The 23,845-nt window shown below is 38.8% G+C and overlaps 1 protein-coding gene across 1 annotated transcript in view; it reads right to left on the reverse strand.

The window, feature by feature from the left end:
• Window positions 1-3,376: 3,376 nt before the first annotated feature.
• Window positions 3,377-23,845, reverse strand: part of LOC140165067 (DNA excision repair protein ERCC-6-like) — a 33,307-nt gene continuing 12,838 nt past the window's right edge. The window contains 16 exon segments of the mRNA XM_072188489.1: window positions 3,377-3,909; window positions 4,904-5,015; window positions 6,592-6,796; window positions 7,253-7,393; window positions 9,205-9,709; window positions 9,712-10,255; window positions 10,795-10,963; window positions 10,966-11,008; window positions 11,811-11,918; window positions 12,760-12,984; window positions 14,545-14,757; window positions 15,653-15,829; window positions 16,284-16,454; window positions 16,847-16,982; window positions 17,375-17,527; window positions 22,717-22,860. Of these exon segments, the coding sequence (XP_072044590.1) occupies window positions 3,493-3,909; window positions 4,904-5,015; window positions 6,592-6,796; window positions 7,253-7,393; window positions 9,205-9,709; window positions 9,712-10,255; window positions 10,795-10,963; window positions 10,966-11,008; window positions 11,811-11,918; window positions 12,760-12,984; window positions 14,545-14,757; window positions 15,653-15,829; window positions 16,284-16,454; window positions 16,847-16,982; window positions 17,375-17,527; window positions 22,717-22,860 (3,463 nt within the window). The 3' untranslated portion in view covers window positions 3,377-3,492.

Consider the following 23,845-nt stretch of genomic DNA (forward strand, 5'->3'; position numbering starts at 1 on the left):
CTCCTGCTTCTTCCAAATGCAACATCACTTATTCTTGCCATTGCCAGAATTTATCATTTTATATCTCTTCATAAATAATGTTAATCTACAAATAAGTTTGATCTTGATGTGTTGCCTTATATCTCTGGAAACTGATAGATGCAGGGCTGGATTTACCTTTTTGGGGGCCCTGGGCCAGGCCAAAATTTGGAGGCCTCCAAATGTAATGTGAGGAAGGCATGTGTGCACTCAAGTAACCAAGTTTTTAGATTCTACTGGACATTTGCGTGCTCAATTTTAGACTATTTTAGCCCAAATTCAAGCTGAAATTCGCTACCGGTATATAACAGGCCAGTGCCCGCGAAGCGCACAAAATTTTGCAATTTTGTACCCTATTTCAGCCCAAAACATCCGACCCTATGGTAAATCTGGCCCTGGATAGATGCCATACAGCCTGCAGTACAACAATAATACACAACTGCATTCAATTTTGCTTTTATCTCTCATTTTGAGGTCATTGTGTGAAATCTGAAGGTTTTGTTTTGGGCAGAGGTCAAATAGCGGAGCCCAAAACAAAACTCAATGATTTAATACAATGAACTCAAAATATAAAAGGAAAGTTATTGTCATTCATTACCATTGTATCTGACATTTTCAACAAACACTGTGTTCTACAAGTCCTTGTGAAGTATTAAGGATCGTGCAATAAATGCACATTTTATGCAATCAAACCATGGATTGCGCCTGCTACATATACATTCATAAGGTTATGAATATTGTAACGCAACCTCCAATGTTCATATCCATATAATTCTACTGATAATAAATATCAAAACATCATTTGAATAGAGCACCTACCCATTTCATAATCGAAAATGATACTTAAATTTGCAATTTTATAATTCAATAAAATTTGGTTTCCTCTCTATCCTAACCCCATCGACAAAATACATTGCCATGCATGGCTTATGTGTACGGCTCAACAACACAATACGGAATAAATCGTAGTATCAATACTTCCGGTCAGTAGCCTATAACTGAGTATGTCATGTAATCCCAGCAATTTGGGATAATGAATAGAATAAAAAGCAAAAGCTACCACTAAAACTCGACCAAACAACCAATAGAGGTTGTGCATATGTGATGCGATCAAGTAAAATTAATCGGATGTCAGGAATATTGATTTTGAGATATAATCAGTAATAGTATTCAACGTCCTTTGTATTTGGTTGTTCTGAGCAACACTAAAATGGTCATATCTCTGGAACCATAAGTTACGATGGGCTTTTCAGCAAAATAAAGCTCTTAGAATGGCTAATGTAATGAGATTAAAAACTGAATTTTGATTTTGATCGACATCAGACTCATTTTGCTTGATCGCATCACATATGACGTATCATACCGTAAATATGGCGGACTACTCAAATGCATTCAACAAAAGCATGATTGCAATCTACCGCGACAGTTCATCTCACACACATAAAAAATGCGCTACCATCAAATAGGTTGATGACAACATTTGATTGAATGGACTGCACTGCGACATGATTACAGTGAAGGACACCGGTTCAAATCCTTTGTTTGGAGCCAATCAATAACTTCATGCACAACTTCTATGGATTATGAGACCAAAAAAAGCAGCTATGTCTCAAAGCTGCCACGTGTGTTCGCTTTTTTTAGCATGTCCATGTCAGCTGAAACAGGAAATTCATTTTCTATTTCCTTTTTTTCTTCTTTTTTTTATAGCTTTTTGCTTTAAAATCATGGAATTCTGAGACATATTTTGAAGAAAATGTACTTGATTCGATACTCGCATTGTTTAAGAATTAAACAATTCATATTTGAACTTCAATTGTGTAAATCAACCACAATTTTATGCTGTGTAGTTTTGAACACATGAAAAATGACATTTTAACTCAAAATACAGTTTAAAAAAAATCTTTACAAAAATAAAAATAAAAATCTTTAAAAAAAAATGCATTCTGCATTAATTTTTGGCATTATTTTTTTTAGCCTGACGAGTCTCATACATGCACTGCTATACCACAAAATCCATGGTGGTGGACAGTTATTTTTTGTCTAATTCTTAAATCAATACAGTAACCAAAGAAAACCTGACTTAAATATGAACTAGACTTAGCTGTGGTCTAAGACCACGAACACAGCCGTGTTGTGACCCCTTAATCACCTTTGACCCCAAAATATATGAAAACCCCATAGACATTGGCTAATGTCAATGCATGCGTGTCCACGTGGCATCACTTTGCTATATGCTTTTTGTGGCAGAAGGGGCATTTTGAAGGTATATCGTTTTATACAGGAAGTGACCCCTTAATGACCTTTGACCCCAAATGTGTGTAAACCATATAGACACTGTGTTATAACAATGCATGTGTGCAAGTGGCGTCACTGTCCTATGTAATTTGTGGAAGAAGAAGCATTTTGAAGGTATTTCGTTTTATACCGGAAATGACCCCTTAATGACATTTGACCCCAAATCTGTGTACACCCCATAGACACTGGGTAATAGCAATGCATGTGTGCAAGTGGCGTCACTGTCCTACATAATCTGTGGAAGAAGATGCATTTTAAAGGTATTTCGTTTTATACCGGAAGTGACCCTTAATGAGATTTGACCCCAAATAAAAAAATACCACATATACATTGAGTGACTGCAGATCATGTGTGAACATACCGTTACTGTCCCATGTTTTACTTAGCTAATAGAAATTTTTGAAGGTATTTCGTTTTATACCGGAAGTGACCCCTTAATGACCTTTGACCCCAAATCTGTGTGCACCAGATAGACACTGGTTAATAACAATTCATGTGTGCAAGTGGCGTCACTGTCCTACGTAATTTGTGGGAGAAGATGCATTTTAAAGGTATTTCGTTTTATACCGGAAGTGACCCCTTTAATGACCTTTGACCCAAATTGAAAAAAATACCACATATACACTGGGTAACCACAATTCATATGTGAACATACCGTTACTGTCCTATGTTTTGTTTAGCTAATAAAAATTTTTGAAGGTATTTCGTTTTATACCGGAAGTGACCCCTTAATGACCTTTGACCCCAAATCTGTGTACACCACATAGACACTGGTTAATAACAATTCATGTTTGCAAGTGGCGTCGCTGTCATAACGTAAGTTGTGGGAGAAGATGCATTTTTAGTTGAAATCACGTTTTTGACCCCTATGACCCCGGCGTGACCTTTGACCCCACAAGTTTCATGTGACATGTAGGGCACGGTCAATGATCATTGTGACCAAGTTAGGTCAAAATCGATGTAAGCGTGTGAGTGCTAGAGCAAATGTAATGGTTGACAGAAGAAGAAGAAGAAAGAAGAAAGAAAGAAGAACCTGTAAGAAAAAAGCCGGCTGTGTAATGAATACTCATTGTGAGTTTATCTGATTTCTCATATTGGTCTGGCAGCACAATTGTAGGTCAAAATCTACTCAATACAGTTCAGCATAAGTTCCATGAGAAGTAACCTCGAACTACCATACTACCTAAACTCTTGTTTAAGCTTCCACACACCTAAACCTGCCGAGTTTCTATGAAAGTCACATATCTTACTGAGCATAGATTTGAACACCGCTGTACTGTTCTTGGGCAAGTGGTTCCTGAATTGTCTCAGCAATTCTGCTGTAGTGGCTTGGCCATCCACCTCCCCCTGGAAGGACACAAACTGGTGGATATCTGCCAACAGATCACCCCCTTCCTGACCGCTGCCAGCGGGTGCAGTACTGGAAGCGTTTTCATCTTCGTCTTCACCATTGTTCAATATGACATGATTACGTGCTCTCATCTTGGCAAGGAGATCTGTGGAGTCCGGGAGGGATGGGGAAGAGGTGCTGCTTCTTGCTAAGCTTTCTTCTGAGTCACCTTGGAAGTGTTTCTTCTTCATTCCACGAAAACGACCCTGTATGTGTATGCAAAGCAGATGGAAAATATATTACACTTGATACATTTAATTGGTACATGGTCTATTTCCAGTTGAAATCCATACACCACCTATGGAGGACATGACCTTAATCTCCCACATATTTTCAAATGGAGTCACCCATTCTGGTAACCCCATTTGAATTCCACACTCCCTGTGCGGGAGATTAATGGCATGTCTTCAATAGGGGGTGTATGGATTTCAACTGGAATAGTCCAATTTCATTGTCTACAGTTTTCTTTTTACAAGCTGGCAGCTTAAAGAGGAACCAAAACACCTGAAAATGTAATGTATGGCCATTTAATCCAGTACTTTTATGAGGACAGATTACTAGTAGTATAACATTCACCACATTCATCAGCTAGACGCAGATTTTATTGCGCCATATCCCACAATACAGATTGATTTAGGTAACCTTCAGCAGGACCCTGACAGAAAGTTCAGAAGTATGTTACTGCGTGGAAGCGGCCATTGACCCTGTCATCGCGTATCCAGGAACTACCGGTGGTGTAGGCGCACTTGAATTCGCCCTATACGTGTTATTGATCGCGTAGGATGCTTGTGCTGGATGGAATATCATCTGAGATTGAGATTTGGTATGTATATTAAATGTCTTACCACAGTCTTGCCTAGTTTTTGGCCTGGCCAACAAAATGTCCCCGTTTTGAAACCAGTCCCCCATCCAATGATCATTGCTACCAAGTTTGAGGTCAATAATAGTGATACCTTTGGAATGAAATCTATTTTACAAAACATTCAAGCTCTCTCCCTCTATCAATCTCTTCACTCTCTCTTCTTATCTTCTCTCTGTCCCTGTCACTCTCTCAAAAGTTTCGCCCCCTCTCTCTCTCCCTATCTCTCTCTCCCTCACTATCTTCCTCTTAAATTCTTAGTTTGAAATCAAAAACTAAATTAAGCCACCTCTTTCCCACACCCAAGATACTATCACTTCAGTTACTTTTGCACTACCTACCTTGGGTGGAGTTGATTTAGTACCAGGAGTTGATTTAGTAGCAGAGGCTGCTGCTGATGGTTGTTTGCTTACAGGTGTAATTTTGCTGTTTACCTTCTGCCCAAATCTGGGCCTGCAAAAATTTAAAAAAAAATCAAGTTGATCGTAAGAAAAGGTAGTAATATCATTGTTTGCAATAAAAATCAAAATCAAGTTTTCAGACCACAATGGGCTATTCCGGTTGAAACCCATACACAAAGGAAGACATGACTGTATCTTCTACACAGGGGGTGTAAATTTCAAACAGAATCACCCATTCAGGTAACCCCATTTGAGATTTCCACTCCAAATGTGGCAGATTAAGGGTCAAGTCTTCCACAGGGGGTGTCTGGATTTCAACTGGATTAGTCCAATGACCAACACATCCTTGGTTTGACCCATTTTCAACAAATTTATGCAATATGGAATTTGTCACCGGGGGGGGGAAAAACCTCATATGTACTCTTTGCCCTTGAACATGGATGAAGCAAACCATTCAATATAAAGTCTACACCTACAAGCCTTTATCCATGTTCAAGGGCCACAAGTAAATATGCTTCCTGCATGTACTTTTGGCCCTTGAACATGGATGAAGCAACAACCTCTTCAATATAAAGTCTACACCTACAAGGCTTTATCCATGTTCAAGGGCCAAAAGTACATATAAGGTTTTTCCCGCCCAGTAACGAATTGCAACTTTTATTCCCAGTTACAGGATTAGGATTGAGCTATGTTTCATCTCACAAAACATAATATCTATCTAATTAAAAAAACTTAGTCCCTGTATGTTTGCGCTTTACCAATTTTTAACTGTTTCACATATTTTTAATTCTAAGCTTCCATACATTGAACAATACACAAAATGAATATTTAGGGATTCAATCATGTTTCACCGTAGTTCACCACCGATTAACAACGATGCTTTCGCGTTGTCTGCGTGCCTGAGCGAAGTAAACCACGCAGACCTGCCGGATGCGAATTGTTAATTGGTGATGAACAACGGTGAAACATGATTGAATCCCTTTCAACAACGAAAACAAGCTAAAGATCGTCTCATTCACATGATTCTTTCATTCAGAATATCCGTTTGTCATTGCCACTGAACAAGAAGATCGATGATATCAGCAATAAAACTAAAGAATATTGTTTAGCTGTTACTTTAATAACATTATTAAGAAAGTGTTTACACATAAGTTCCAGACATGACTAATTTTACGCGCTCACCCCTACACGTAACCTTGTATTCGCGTATAAGCTACTGGAAAAGTGTGGATTCATCATGGATTAACAACACTTGGCTCCTGTACAAAAGTATAGGAAGAGTTGTTGAATTGTGACATGATCAAGGGGAATGAGTCACATGTCGACCCTGGTCGAAAATGAGTTTTCCTTTGCGAAGTTATGTCAATTTATCAATCGCTGAAAACAACATAAAACAAAAGAATTTTAACACTTTCTTTGCCAATATCTCAAAATCAATATTAGCGACATCCGACTCATTGCCCTTGATCGTGTCACATATTTGTTCCTGGTTATTTTCGCGGCACTTGCTTAGAATGCAAAATGCACAAAAATAAATGTAGCGCGAACATTTCCACTTTTAAACAGTATCTAAAAACACCTACAAAACATCAATTTCTTCTTCAATAGATCAAGATTAATCAACATACTTCTTGATTCCTGGTGGTGCTCCAGAATGACCTGAGGCTCCTGTCCAAGTAGGTACGCCTGAGGCTGCCGTCATGCATCGTTGTCGCGACTGCTTGAGAGCCCTCACTGCTTCCTTGGCCACACGATCTGCCTCATTCTCCACGAGCATATAGTCAGGGTTGGAGGAGTTCATGATGTTGTCGTGTTGTAGGGCACTGTGCACACCTATTGACATAAACGTGAAGTTATAGATTAGTAATGTCTTTGTTTGTTCATCAAATTTGCTATTTATGGTATTAAATGTTTGCACTGTAATAGTCCATTTACAGAAGCAAAGCTGCACCCATTGGTTATGCCATTTAGGGTTGATTAGCATGCATGGGTAGCACTTTCATATTTGAGTGACCCCCCCCCCCCCAGGAATCCTCTCTGCCACTCCCAGATGACAGTTGGAAAGGACTTCATAACCAGAACATTTTCCCTCAAAGCTTAGTGACAGAGGGGTCCAGTTGAAATCCATCCACCCCTAAAGCCATGACATTAATCTCCCACACAGTGGGTGTAGATTTCAAGTCACCCATTCAGGTAACCTCATTTGAAATTCACACTCCCTGTGTGGAAGATTAAGATCATGTGTTTCAAGGAGGGGGGTGTATGGAATAACACAATCTGCTAATATACCTGATTTCTTGAAGAGTCTATGTAGGACATAGTTATCCAGCTGTGCATTCTTCTCTTTTTCTTCTTCTTCATCAACATCTTTACCGCCAGGTCTATAAGCAGTATGCTTGGCTAGATTGCTAATACGATGTCCCTCAATAGCTGAAGAAATTAAGAAACAAGTTACACTTAGTTACAGGATCAGTTTTCAAACCTCCTAGGAAATTCATGATGGTCACCAACTTTGCTAATATTTTGTATTTCAACCCATACCTCAAAGACTCAAACAGGCGGTACATGACACACGTAACGTGCCGTATGAGCAAGGCTCCCGCTAGCCTTCAAAAACTCTGCGTCCGATCGGACGCACAACTGTAAAACCTGGTCGGGAAATGTGCGTCCCACAAAATGTTTGTGCATCCGTACATGTATGTTAATGTGTTGGGCAAAGCCCCAGATTGCATTGCATTACATCGTATAGTTTGATGCAAATATTTGACTATTTCCTTTCAGATTCCTGATGAAATTTTAAAGATTTATGTAAATATTATTGTTAATAACAAATTATGTGAATGCAAACTTGCTGCCAATGTACGATAGTTTAGAAAGTTGTATTTTCAAAAGCTTATTACGTCTCGCTCCCGTAAGAATTTTCATTCATTGACTGGTGACCCGGAAGTGTTGCAAAATGGGAGTGGTTAAATGTGAAAGGTCAATAACTGGTTTACTGATTGGTCCATTGGTTATGAATATTAATTTATTAGGAGAATTAGGAGTGATTAGTCAATGTAATTTTCGCGATTTTTATGATGATGAAGTTGGTAAGCTTACAATCACTCATTTTTGGGCTGAATCAACTTGCGTCTAGACGCAACGGTTTGATGAAATTTGTTGAACATTGCGTCGAGCAATACAAAAATGCGTCTGGACGCAAGAATTTGCGTCCAGCGGGAGCCTTGCGTATGAGGCTGACATAACTAATAGACCTTTTCAAATCGAAGTTTTCTGAAGTTTGTTATGGATGACCCCGTTTACAATTCCGGGTCATCAATACTAACACAAACGCAACTATTACATCTGAACACAAATCTGCGTGAAAGACACGGTCAAGCGTTGGGTATGGCATGTGCAAGAGATTGATATTTATATTGCGAAGACCACACAAAGAACAAATCAAATGTGCCGCAGACGACAAACATTCACATTTTTCTTTCTTTTACTATCACACTGTGAAGGGCCAAATAGTGGAAGTGTTAGTTCAATACCTTTAGAAAATATTTCTCTGTCAAGACTCATGTTAATTTTGGCTAGATACTTTGTATTTTCACTCAAAAGGGTGTGATTCCGCTTGATTCATTGTGCACCAATTTGACCCCCTAGCTTACTGAATAAATACTGCGGTTTTCCGATCTTTTCCGATCTTGATTTGAAAAGGTCTCAAGGCTGAACACCAGTTAAAAAGAGATGGTAAATAGATGGTTATCAATTACAAATTGAAAAGCAACATACTTACAGTTGAGTTTGTTGTCAAACTCCAATGGTTTTAGAATAACACAATTTTGCCTATCAACACATAATACATTTAGAATTGTTTGTGAAGATTTCATGATTATGCGTTATCCAATGGCGAAGTCAAAATTCCCTAAAACCAATACTTTTCAAAAGGCTTTTCACAACACCAAAGTTGAATTTTAAGATAAAAACCATTCAGTGGTCTGGTTTGGGTGCAGTAGACAGATTTAGGCTGTATTGTAACTGCGAAATAGCTCGCAACATGCAATGTGATAATTGCCCTACCATTGATGTCATGCAAAATTACTCATGTGACCAGGCTGATATCCTTTGAGGACACTTCACCCCTAGGACAGTAATCTAAATAACAAGTTCTGCCAGTATGATGGAAAATAAAAAAAATCTTATCTCTCTTATTAATTCATCATTGATTTCAAAAACAGATATGTCCATTCACTTACTTGCGTCATCTTTCTTTTTCTTCTTCTTCCGTTTCTTATCCTTCCCATGCTCGTCTTTCTTCCCAGAAGATGACCTCTCACCACTCTGCCTGCTTTTGTCTTTTGACATACTAGGACTGCCCTTTGACCCACCAGGACTATGATGATGATGATGAGATCCACCATCTTTGGCTTTGCTAACTAACTGTTTTGCAATCTCCTTAGCTCTCTCTGCTAGACTCGCTTTAACTTCAGGTGATGTCACCTCGACAGTCTTTGGCACAGCAGAACTGTCTTCATCTTTTGTTTCTTGAGTTTTACTGCCAAACTGCTTGGCAATCTGTTTTGCCCTCTCTGCCAAATTGGCTTTGACATCTGGTGATGCTATTGCACTAGATGATGTACTTAATTCATCTTTTTTTCTCCCCTCCTCAGACATGCCTGCTTTCTGGTTTTTGTTACCACCTAATTGTCTTGCAATTTGCCTAGCTCTCTCAGCCAAATCTGTTTTGATCTGAGGTGGCGTCACTTCCTTGAAGTAGTCTTTCTAGGCGTGTCTTCGTTTGTCCTATCTTTGTCCGAGACATCAGCTTTCTGACTTTCATTGTTTAATATAGCACCTATCTCCTGTATATCGTCAGCACCCTCTTCATCGATTGCACTATTTTTATTCTTTGGTATACTAGATATCTCTTGTTCCGCTGACTCTCTGCGCTGTTTTTCATTGTTTTTATGCACAGAGAGTTTTGCCGGAACTGTTGATGATCTTTTCATGTTTGACGATCTGACATCAACACCATTTTCTGTCGATCCAGATCTTCTCCTCATGTCACTACTTGACTTGATTCTTGGCAGCGATGGTGATTTGGTCATACTTGGTGGCTTTGTGACATTTGTCATCTGGACTCTGACATCTGATCCTGTTCCAGCAAAGATGGCACTTGTTTCTGTGCCATGCGTATTGGCCGAAGATCCCAGACTGAACAGTTCAAAGAGGTCATTGGATTTGAAGAAGCGTCTCTGTCGTGGATCTTTCAGGACTCTGTTAGACAGGAATGTCTTGAAGATTTGTCTGAAACAATAAGAGACAAATTATGTCACTAAATATGTGTGATGTGCACAGTCATGTATAGGCATTATAGGTGGCTGTCCTGTGTGGGGGTGCGTGTGCATTCACCTTCAATCGATTACACACACACGCACTCCACATTCCAACCGTGGACCACTCAGCAATGGGAGACCGTCCTCGGTTTGTGGAGGTCTGCAAACGACCGCAAATGCATGTATAATGTAATTTGCGAAATACATCCTCTATCGTTATATTAGATTTAACGTCCGCAGTTACTAAGTTACATTCCATAACCACAAAAATACACACACAAAAATGGCAGAAAACGTCCTTGGTATGTCGATTGAGTATGGATTCAGACGTCCACGTTTATAAAGTCCTAAACAGCATCCACGTTTGGAGGAGATTGCACGTAGGGTGTGTGTTGATTCCGACGTCAGCGGTTTAATAGCAATACACAACAATTGCGGTTGCTGACAGGCATTGGTAGGGGTTTGTGGGGGTGGCAGTGGGGGGTGTACGTATACGCGTACAACACTCACCTATGGTATATCTTTTCTTCTATAGTCCCTGTAGTAAGTAGACGATATATCGTGACCTGTTTGGTCTGCCCAATCCTCCATGCTCTTTCCCTAGCCTGCGTGTCTGTACTAGGATTCCAATCAGGGTCAAAGATTATAATCCTATTAGCACCTGTCAGATTGACCCCAGACCTCCAACACGTGTGGTAAGCAGAAACAGAAAGATGGACTCAGTCTGAAAGGAGACAATAAAAAACATTAGCTTTGAGTCCTGTGGGCACTTATCAGCCTCTAAGAACTATTTTGATTGTTATAAGGAGAGATACATGTATATCATGTATTGAGCCAATTAGAGATATGGTAAGAATGCTCAGTAGGGCAGATGGGGAATAAGCTTACAATTGCTATGAGATTAAAAAGATATTTTTGATTGGTTACTTAGATTATTTTATCATGTAATTGACCAATTAGCAGTACTATAAGAAAGGCATTAAATAAAATTCTGAATCCTTGGTCAAAATATGCGATAGCAGACAGCTTAATGATAGACAAATGGACACTTTAAGAAAGAATTTCTTGGAAATTTGGAAAATGGAACTATTTGAGATTATTGATCAATGGAGTAGTAAATCAAACAAATTTGAAAAAAGAAAGAAAAATATACATAAAATATGAGTCAACGGGGGGGCAGTAAAGCAGATGAATTCATATACCATTTTCACCCCAATGTGGCAGTGATGTCGATGCGCATATATCCAGTGTCTTTCAGTGTACGCCAGTGCTCTGAGCTAATAAAAATGCACTATCAACTATGCACTACTTTTTCAATATTTTGATTCTGATGACTATTTTACGACTTATGTCCAAATTTATTCAACCATTAATTCTTTCTGGGACACCCTGTATGTGCAGAAAAATATGTGAAAAATTGTATAGTGCTCTCAATCAACATGAAGGAATGGATCTTTTGAAAATGATAATGCAAAGAAGAACTTTTTTCTTGTATGTGAAGAATACACTTGGTTTACAGGACTTACAGCATTGAACTTGTTGATGAGTGTTTGTCTTGATCCGATTGGTGTGCCTCCATCCATGCGCATGTATACATACTTGTCTTTGATAAAGTCTTCCATAATATCAAGCAACTAGAAGGAAAAAATGAGAACAATTTACTACTAAGAATCCATGCAATTATGCAAGTACATCCAAAGTCATTGCCTCTGTCACAACCTTTCCGATGAGAAGACTTTGGGTTTGACAAAATTTAGCCTGGACCAGGCCCCCCAGGTAAATCCGGCCCTGCCCATGTGTAACACTATATGGTAAATCCACCATTTTTGTTTGTCGGCAAAAAGTGTACCTCCGGCACAAGAGCCCAAAATCGAACAATTGAGCATTATAAAGGTTTGCAGACTCAATGCTTAGCGCATGCTTTCGGCACAACCCCTTGCACACAGAATGCAAATAAAACACTTTGAATCTTTGCCGGGTATACTATTTGACACCCATGAGCAACACACAAACACGGTGGAGTTGGTACTCCTTGGTTCTACCTCATTGGTTGAAATATTGTCCATGGAATTACTTTAGGATAACAGGATTAGGATAATGATAGGGTTAGGAGGTTGAAATTGGCATTACAGCTTAGGTTAGGATTTAGGGTACTGACCTCTATTCGTAACTCTGCTCTGAAACTGGAAGCAGGTCAATAGTCCAATGGGTCATTAGTCCAGAAACTCAATAAAAGTATTATAAAAACTAATCCTTACCCTAACCCTAAACTTCATCCTAACTTATAACCTAAGCCCTAATACTAGCCCGAAAACCTAACCTAAAACCGGACTCTAATCATAACTATGACCCTTACATATCCACAAACCTAATGCATAACCCTAACCCTAATCCTAACCTAAAATGCTCTAAACCCTAACTTTCAGACCAATGGGCTGCTCCCTAAATCTCTCTTCACTTCTCTCCTCAGCCTACCTGTTTGCTCTGTGAGAACAGCAACACCCTGTGGTTCTGTTGTTTCCATAGCTTCAACAACGACTCTACCACTATCATCTTCCCTGATCTCTTCCAGTAACCATAGTGAAGGTCCTCTGGCAGATTCTCATCATCTTTCGATTCACTGATCAGAAGACGTGGACCGCCGCTGACCAGGTCAGGATGGTTGCAGATCTTGCGCAAGGTGATCAGACCAGCGAATACCTATGGGTGGTGAAGATATGGCAACAATGTTTGTTCAAATTGTCTTTTATCACATTTTCATTTCTTTTTGCTTTTCTTTTCGTATTACAAACACGTAAGAATGAAAAAAGAAATATATCAATAGTTTTTTTCTTATTACACAAAACAGGTGGAAGCATGCCAAGGCCAAGGGGAAAAGAAATAATAGATTGACATCCTACACCATATGCCTTGTTCTTGAGAAGAAATTTATCTTAATATTTTACAAACACACATTTTTGCAATTGAGATACATGCACCTTATTGATCAGATTATTACAACTTTTGTTTCTTTTAAAGTAACCAAATAAAGTATCAGTTTATCTTTAAGGGGAGTCAATATCTTCAGGCCATATTTTTTCAAGTTTGGTAAATTTGCTTATACAGATTTTACAACCAATTAGTCAAGGAAGCCTCACATTTACATATCCATAGGACTGTATTGCATTTATGACAATGATAACTACCTGCTAAAGTCCTCTGATGTAAAGGACGAAATATTGTAGCAAGTAAAAATTCACTTGGGTTTTTTCAAGCAAAATGGTAATTATAATATGTGACCATCCAGCACAACTGAGCCCTGAAGTTGCCAATCATCATTTTTGAGATATTCAACCAAAATATTCTGCTTGAAATTAGCTTTAAAATGATGTATATCATGTCTATAGTACTTGACATTTAAGTAGTGAAAAATCAATAAAACAGTCAATAAATCCTTTGTTTCCTATTGTTTATTGTTAAGTTCAATGGAGCATATCTCAATAGTGGCACTGGCGACATCTGGGCTCAGTTGTGGTGGATGGTCACATATGTGACCTATCACATCGAAACACGGCAAAAACAGACTTCTAGATTGCACCACCAAGTTAGAGGATGATATCTCATCCATTGATGTTGCATGTAGAATGGTGAGTTTATGTGACAAAAAGAGTTAAAATTCCTAATTTTCTTTATTTTTTTATACCTATTTTCTCCATTTACCTTTAAATGTGGGCTTCCGACAACTGCTGTGTTTTGATGTGATGGGTCACATATGTATATTCAAATGAACATATGCAGATATCACACCACCAAATAAATCCCCATAGAGATATGTACTAAATTTGCCTCAAGAAAAAGTCATTTTTTCTTCACAAGAGCAACTCAGATCTTAGCGACAGCTATGACGGTTGAAATTAGCCCTAGCCTGATCCCTTTGACTGGGAAAAAATATAGGTTGACCATCATTATTTTTTTACGACTAGCCCTCGAAGTCTATGATGTCTGGGAATTACCTAATTTACCTCCAAAATCATGCCAGTATTTCTGTACAGAAACGACTCCTTAAAATCATTAAAAAATGCTTGATCTCTCCCATCTGTGGTACACTTGCAGGATTTGATATTACTAATCATGACCCATCCAAATTTAGCCCAAGTTATGCAAATTTCTGCTCATTTTAATGCTTACTTTAGGCTATGAATGGCTTTTTCTGAGAAATACATCCAGGGCGCACGACCATATAATACTATTTGGTGGTGTGAAATCTTAAGAAACAAGTACCTGATATTCTTTATTGAGTATAAGCTGACACTCTTTAGACTCCAGATACTCCTTGTATACATCCATCTGCGCATCCGTCAAACGACAGAATAACACCTGTTCATTCTTCTGTGGTAGCTGTAAGGTTGATTTCACATCAGATTTCATACGACGCAGAAGATAGGGGTTAATGGTGTCACGCAGAACACAGGCACACTTGTAACCTGTTTGAACCTGGAGAAAAAAATGAAACCTAACTGGTCAGCATTCCCAGTATTTCATGAAAACAAAATACCCTGTGTTTTCCCTGGCAAATTTCCAAAATTCCATGAGAAATACTTCCACCTTACCAGCGCATGAATCGCACAAAAATTGAGGACTTCCATCGTTTGGGGCAGCGCTGAATCAGTTAGAAAATAATCACCCTCTTAGGCCACTCAAATTCCCTGCATTTTCCCTGAATTTGGCTGTTTTCTCAAATTCCCTGAGTTTCCCCTGATATTGGCCGTTTTTCTCATATTCCCTGAGTTTTCCCTGATTTGGGCTGTTTTTCTCATATTAGCTGAGTTTTTCCTGATTTTGGCTGTTTTCTCAAATTCCCTGAGTTTTCCCTGATTTTGGCTGTTTTTCTCAAATTTCCTGAGTTTTCCCTGCTTTTAGCTGTTTTCTCATATTCCCCGAGTTTTCCCTGATTTGGGCTGTTTTTCTCATATTTCCTGAGTTTTCCCTGATTTTAGCTGTTTTTCTCAAATTCCTCGAGTTTTCCAGTTTTTATTATTTTTTGATTCATTAATATGTTTACTTTAACCTACCAATGAAAACAAAATATTCTCTTACATCTCAAGCACCAAAATCTAGCATTTTCTGAGTCAAACCAAGTCCTTAACATGTCATTTTACAACTTTAAAGCCATATTTCTTGCATTTGCCTTTTCTTTATGTGTCACTTCCCCTTCCTGTTAAAAAGACCGTAGAATGAGGACCACATGTCCCAGAAACATAATTTTGGTATCAAATGAAAGCTGAAGACCTATACTAAATAATGACATCAAAAAATCAGCGGATCACATTTGTAGTAAATGTTGGTAATAAAATGTATGACCTCATCATCATCTAGACAATGTACCAACCTGTACAGAATTAGCATTGGCATAACCACCTATCGTGATTGGTACAGAGAACTTCTCCATAAACACAGGTAATGTGCCAAGTTTACCAGGGAAGACAAAGTCAAACAACGACCATAATTCTCTCAGATTGTTCTGCATTGGTGAGCCTGATAGAATAAGACGATGTGGTGTTCGAAACTGTGGATAAGAAACAAAATGAATGACAATAATCAAGTGTCCAGTTTGCATACTATTGATGTCAAATAAGACTAATGCATAATACAGTAGTATTGTCCAGGCCTCGAATTTTATTTTTAGGGGCACCCATTTTCAAAGCCACTTGGCAAACACAAAGAAAGGGTAAGAAGGTCAATAAGTAAATTAGAATACCTTGGAAGTTGACAAAGATCTGGGTGGCCTTCCTGAAATTCAAGCCCTGGTATTGTTCCTAATAAATGCCCGAGGCATGAATTTTTTCCAAAAAGAGGCGTTCATTAGGAGCAGATTTTCAATGAAAATAGCTTAAATACAACTCATTTCCAGTTTGTATCCTGGTTTAAATTCAAGATGGCAGCAGGCATGCAAAAATCGTATAATCTTGACTTGCTGTAGTACCAAATCCCTTCCCTCTATAGCAAAATATCTAGTTTACCTGTTTACATGCCAGTGTGACATGTGCATCTGGATTCCTGATTGAATGACCTTCATCCAGGATGACATAATGCCAGTCATGCCTCAGCAAGATGTCTTGACGAAGACGCACACTGGAGTAAGACGTCACTAAGACACTGTGTGAAATGGCAATGTCCTTCACCAAGGCCGCCTGCAAGAAACAGGAATGTTGATATAGTTATGACCAACTCAGGGAGTAAGCCAATGAGCCCCATGGATGCAACTTATTTCATTAACCATAACCCAACAGGGATGGTTTGGGTAGGGGTGCCCTGTGTATTATGAATTACCCGGCCTGCTCCTGCCCCAGTGGAGGCGCCAAAGGTGTGAGAGTCTGTGGGTGTGGGTTGACTTAGGGTTGTCTCCAATTGGCGTTTCGACACAGTAAATATGCAATGTACGCTTAAAATATCCTCTCATCAGAGATTTACTGCAAAATATTATAGTTGTATGTGGTGCACTGTTGTAAGAAATGTCTGGTTTGTCTGTCCGTCTGGGTATGTTGGGGTGTATTGGTGTCTGTGTGTCTCATATTGAACATACCCTTGATCCACTATGTGATCCTGAGTCGTGTAGAATGGCTACTCTGAATTCAGGAGCCCATGTATGGAATTCTTTCACCCATTGGTGCATCACAGTAGTAGGACAAACTATCATCACAGGACCAAGACCTGTGTACCTGCAAAAAGATAAATGGATATTGTTTGTTGTATTACAGGAATGGTAATTCTCCTGAAAAGCGTAAAGCAAAATTCAAGAATTTCAAAATTAAGGTAGGTATTCTTTTCAAGGGTGTGATTCAAAGCTTGTGAAATACATGTATCCTGGAAGTAGTAGAAAATCCCGAAAAACAGTGTGAAATTCGGCTAAAATATCCCAAAACAGGCTGAAAATCAATAAAATTGCGTAAATTTCGGCCACAAAAAAATCCTGAAACCGGGAAAAATCCTGAAGAATCACACCCTGTCTTTTGTGGAGGACAACATATTTTTTGCCTTATCATACTCCAAGTAAGAGATCGTCATCTGTGACAGGAGGCACCTTTACAGCTTCAGATAAAGACAAGCTTACCTTGTTCCTCTACTCCTAAGCTTACTAGCCTTGAGACCAGCCAAGAATGCTATCATCTGAATAGTTTTGCCCAGACCCATCTCATCTCCCACAATACCCCCTGCTTGCTGCTGGTGAAGTTCCCATAACCACTTCACTCCTGTCTGCTGGTATCTATGGAAACATGGAGCAAGCATTATTGTGTGAGAACACAGAAGAAAATACATTCTTTTGTAATGCATCAATTTGTTAGTTTTTTGTAACTCCCATTATTAATTATGTTCCAAATAAAGCATGAACTAGACTTAGCTGTGGTCTAAGACCACGAACACAGCCGTGTTGTGACCTCTTAATGACCTTTGACCCCAAAATATATGAAAACCCCATAGGCATTGGCTAATGTCAATGTATGCGTGCGCGTGGCATTATTTTGCCATGTTATTTGTGGCAGAAGGGGCATTTTGAAAGTTTTTCGTCTCAGACCGGAAGTGGCCCCTTAATGACCTTTGACCCCAAATCTGTGTACACCCCATAAACACTGGGTAATAACAATGCATGTGTGTGAGTGACATCACTGTCCTGAGTAATTTGTGGGAGAAGATGCATTTTAAAGGTATTTCGTTTTCTACGGAAATGACCCCTTAATGACCTTTGACCCCAAATAAAAAAATATCATATATACATTGGTTAAACACAATTCATATGTGAACATACCATTACTCTCCTATGTTTTTCTTAGCTAATAAATTTTTTTGAAGATATTTCAATTTCTACGGAAGTGGCCCTTAATGACCTTTGACCCCAAATCTGTGTACACCCCATAGACACTGGGTAATAACAATGCATGTGTGCAAGTGGCATCTCTGTCCCACATAATTTGTGGAAGAAGATGCATTTTAAAGGTATTACACAGCCGTGACGTTATGCAAAATGCATCTTCTCCTACAAATTACGTAGGACAGTGACGCCACTTGCACACACGCATTGTAATTACCCAGTGTCTATGTGGTGTACACAGATTTGGGGTTAAAGGTCATTAAGGGGTCACTTCCGGTGTAAAACGAAAAAGCTTCAAAAAATTTTATTAGCTAAGTAAAACATAGCATAGTAACGGTATGTTCACATATGATCTGCAGTCACCCAATGTATATGTGGTATTTTTTTATTTGGGGTCAAAGCTCATTAAGGGGTCACTTCGTATAAAAAGAAATACCTTTAAAATGCATCTTCTTCCACAAATTATGTGGGACAGAGACGCCACTTGCACACATGCATTGTTATCACCCAGTGTCTATGGGGTGTACACAGATTTGGGGTCAAAGGTCATTAAGGGGTCACTTCGTATAAAACGAAACACCTTCAAATTTTTTTTATAAGCTAAGTAAAACATGGGACAGTAACGGTATGTTCACACATGATCTGAAGTCACCCAATGTATATGTGGTATTTTTTTATTTGGGGTCAAATCTCATTAAGGGGTCACTTCGGTATAAAACAAAATACCTTTAAAATGCATCTTCTTCCACAGATTCTGTAGGACAGTGACATAAATTGCACACATGCATTGTTATTACCCAGTGTCTATGGGGTGTACACAGATTTGGGGTCAAATGTCATTAAGGGGTCACTTCCGGTATAAAACGAAAAACCTTCAAAAATTTTTATTTGCTAAGAAAAACATAGGACAGTAACCGTATGTTCACACATGAATTGTGGTTACCCAGTTTATATATAGTATTATTTTATTTGGGGTCAAAGGTCATTAAGGGGTCACTTCCGGTATAAAACGAAATACCTTTAAAATGTTTCTTCTTCCACAAATTACGTAGGACAGTGATGCTACTTGCACACATGCATTGTTATAACACAGTGTCTATATGGTGTACACACATTTGAGGTCAAAGGTCAGTAAGGGGTCACTTCGGTATAAAACGATATACCTTCAAAATGCCCCTTCTGCCACAAAAAGCATAGCAAAGTGATGCCACATGGACACGTGCATTGACATTAGCCAATGTCTATGGGGTTGTCATATATTTTGGGGTCAAAGGTGATTAGAGGTCACAACACGGCTGTGTTCGTGGTCTTAGACCACAGCTAATTCTTTCTACTTTCTTCTTTCTTTCTTCTGTCAACCATTACATTTGCTCTAGCACTCACATGCTTACATCGATTTTGACCTAACTTGGTCACAATGATCATTGACCGTGCCCCTACATGTCACATGAAACTTGTGGGGTCAAAGGTCACGCAGGGGTCACAGGGGTCAAAAACGTGATTTCAACTCAAAATGCATCTTCTCCTACAAATTACGTGAGGACAGTGACGCCACTTGCACACATGCATTGTAATTATCCAGTGTCTATGTTGTGTACACAGATTTGGGGTCAAAGGTCATTAAGGGGTCACTTCGGTATAAAACGAAAAACCTTCAAAAATTTTATTAGCTAAGTAAAACATAGCACAGTAACGGTATGTTCACATATGATCTGCAGTCACCCAATGTATATGTGGTATTTTTTTTTATTTGGGGTCAAAGCTCATTAAGGGGTCACTTCGGTATAAAACAAAATACCTTTAAAATGCCTCTTCTTCCACAGATTCTGTAGGACAGTGACGCCACTTGCACACATGCATTGCCATTACCCAGTGTCTATGGGGTGTACACAGATTTGGGGTCAAAGGTCATTAAGGGGTCACTTCCGGTATAAAATGAAAAACCTTCAAAATTTTTTATTTGCTAAGAAAAACATAGGACAGTAACGTATGTTCACACATGAATTGTGGTTACCCAGTTTATATGTAGTATTATTTTATTTGGGGTCAAAGGTCATTAAGGGTCACTTCCGGTATAAAACGAAATACCTTTAAAATGCTTCTTCTTCCACAAATTACGTGAGGACAGTGACGCCACTTGCACACATGCATTGTTATAACACAGTGTCTATATGGTGTACACACATTTGGGGTCAAAGGTCAGTAAGGGGTCACTTCCGGTATAAAACGATATACCTTCAAAATGCCCCTTCTGCCACAAAAAGCATAGCAAAGTGATGCCACATGGACACGTGCATTGACATTAGCAAATGTCTATGGGGTTTTCATATATTTTGGGGTCAAAGGTGATTAAAGGGTCATAACACGGCTGTGTTCGTGGTCTTAGACCACAGCTAAGTCTAGTTTCTTCTTCTTCTTCTTCTTCTGTCAATTTTTACATTGCTCTAGCATTCACATGCTTACATCGATTTTGACCTAACTTAGTCACAATGATCATTCACCGTGCACCTACAAGTTACATGAAACTCATGGGGTCAAAGGTCACGCAGAGGTCATAGGGTCAAAACGTGATTTAAACTAAAATGCATCTTCTCCCACAACTTACGTGAGGACAGCAACGCCACTAGCACACATGCATTGATATTACCCAGTGTCTATGTGGTGTACACATATTTGGGGTCAAAGGTCATTAAGGGGTCACTTCCTATATAAAACGAAATACCTTCAAAAATTTTTATTAGCTAAACAAACTATAGGGCAGTAACGGTATGTTCACATCTGAGTTGCAGATACCTAGTGTATATGTGATATTTTTTTTATATGGATCAAAGGTCATTAAGGGGTCACTTCCGGTATAAAACGAAATAACCTTTAAAATGCATCTTCTCCCACAAATTACGTAGGACAGTGACGCCACTTGCACACATGTATTGTAATTACCTAGTGTCTATAGGGTGTACACAGATTTGGGGTCAAAGGTCATTAAGGGGTCACTTCCGGTATAAAACGAAATATCTTCAAAAATTTTTATTAGCTAACAAAAACGTAGGAGAGTAACGGTATATGCACACATAAATTGTGGTTGCCCAGTGTATATGTGGTATTTTTTAATTTGGGGTCAAAGGTCATTAAGGGGTCACTTCCGGTATAAAACGAAATACTTATAAAATGCATCTTCTTCCACAAATTACGTGAGGACAGTGATACCACTTGCACACATGCATTGGTGTTACCCAGTGTATATGGGGTGTACACAGATTTGGGGTCAAAGGTCATTAAGGGGTCACTTCCGCTATAAAACGAAATATCTTCAAACAATTTTATTAGCTAAGAAAAACGGAGGACAGTAACGGTATATGCACACATAAATTGTGGTTACCCAGTGTATATGTGGTATTTTTTAATTTGGGGTCAAAGGTCATTAAGGGGTCACTTCCGGTATAAAACGAAATACTTATAAAATGTATCTTCTTCCACAAATTACGTAGGACAGTGATACCACTTGCACACATGCATTGGTGTTACCCAGTGTATATGGGGTGTACACAGATTTGGGGTCAAAAGGTCATTAAGGGGTCACTTCGGTATAAAACGAAATACCTTCAAAAAATTTTATTAGCTAAGAAAAACAAAGGTCAGTAACGGTATGTTCATATATGAATTGTGGTTACCCAGTGTATATGTGGTATTTTTTTATTTTGGGTCAAATGTACATTGACACTAGCCAATGTCTATGGGACTTTCATATATTTTGGGGTCAAAGGTCAATAAGGGGTCACAGCACGGCTGTGTTCGTGGTCTTAGACCACAGCTAAGTCTAGTTTCTTTTTATACCGGAAGTGACACCTTAATGAGCTTTGACCCCAATTAAAAAAAATACCACATATACATTGGGTAACTGCAGATCATATGTGAACATACCGTTACTGCGTTATGTTTTACTTAGCTAATAAAAATTTGTGAAGGTTTTTCGTTTTTTTTCTGAAGTGACCCCTTAATGACCTTTGACCCCAAATCTGTGTACACCATATAGACACTGGTTAATAACAATGCATGTGTGCAAGTGGTGTCACTGTCGCACGTAATCTGTAGGAGAAGATGCATTTTAGTTGAAATCACGTTTTTGACCCCTATGACCCCTGCGTGACCTTTGACCCCACAATTTTCATGTGACGTGTAGGGGCACGGTCATTGATCATTTTGACCAAGTTAGGTCAAAATCGATGTAAGCATGTGAGTGCTAGAGCAAATGTAATGGTTGACAGAAAGAAGAAAGAAAGAAAGAAAGAACCTGTAAGAAAAAAGACACAGCCGTGACTAACGTCACGGCTGTGTAAATAGTCACAAATTATCCATCAAATGCCAAAATATGTGACATTGTAAATTGGACCAGGTGTGAAAACAAAATATACTTTGATCAGCTCAGTAATCGGCGGGAATTATACATTCCACCATGGCCAAGAATTACTTAAAATAACTGTAACAATAATTTGTTAATATTTTGTGTAAAAAGTTATTTCAATAAGTCTTAGGGTGAACTTTGAACCTGTGAACCCTTTACCTCGTCTCCCTTGAGCCCACCATACCTGTATAATTTATGCCATATACTTGCTGGAATCTTGAGTCCTCCTTCAAACTCCATATCGTCTTCATCCTCTGATGAATCGCTCCCGTCTTCTCCTCTTTCTATCTTCCGTTGCTTCGCTCGTAATCTCTTCTTTTTATTCTCTCTAAATTGATTGATATAAAAATATAGCATGGGTATAACAAAATATTGGTTATACACTTCTAATGGTCTATGACCAAACAATTAGGTAGAGTGAAGACCTTAAACGGCAATTTCCGTCAATTTTATGATAAATAAACAAGCTCAATAGAATCTCGGAAGCAGCGATCTGAAGGGCTGTTATTTTCTTTGGAAAGGGGGGTCATGAATATATCACATGTGACCAGAGGAAATTTTGTTAGGTCCGTCGCCGTAACTTAGTATCTCTGTTTTCTTACTTTGTTTATATATCTCAGTTTTCACTCTCAGTTCCACGTTTACTTCTACTGGCTTACTGTACTCAATTATGTGCATGAACCAGTGCGTCCAGAGCCCTTGCGTAAAGTATGTGCAAAACACACACTCTTCATTCTGTGTTTTGCTTTCTTTTGAACATTGTACTTATACTGATTTCTAATTCAGTTGGTGCGTCTTGTCAAGAATACACGCAATTTGATTGGTTTTCACCTATGACATGATAGTGGATAGTCATATAAGACATGATCGCGCAATAATGCGTTCGCGTAATACACATCCTGAATTAAGAACGCGGTTTGGCGGCTTAGATGTCTGTGACGGTTTCGTTCATTTAAAACAGCGGGGATGTACTTACAAAATTAATTTCTGGAAAAAGCACTTTTACTTATAAAAAATAATACTTGAACTGAATAAGAATGTGCTCCAGCATCCACTACTCAAAATATTGGCCAGCCCATGAGAGTCTTAGCCAGAAATCAGAAACCACCATCCAATCTAGTCCAAAATTTGACCCTCAAATATAAAACAACTTGTTTATACCCATGGAAGGGGTCACTGGGTTCAAATATTTCCTGCTTTGGCCTTTACATGTCGCTTTGAATTAGTCCCAAGTTCACATAGAGCTATCACATCTGTAAAATCCATTAAATCTACCTGTCTACAAATAGATTAGCCCGTCTTAAAGACGGGCA

Source organism: Amphiura filiformis, chromosome 11 (assembly GCF_039555335.1).
Source record: "Amphiura filiformis chromosome 11, Afil_fr2py, whole genome shotgun sequence".
NCBI classification, from domain to species: domain Eukaryota; kingdom Metazoa; phylum Echinodermata; class Ophiuroidea; order Amphilepidida; family Amphiuridae; genus Amphiura; species Amphiura filiformis.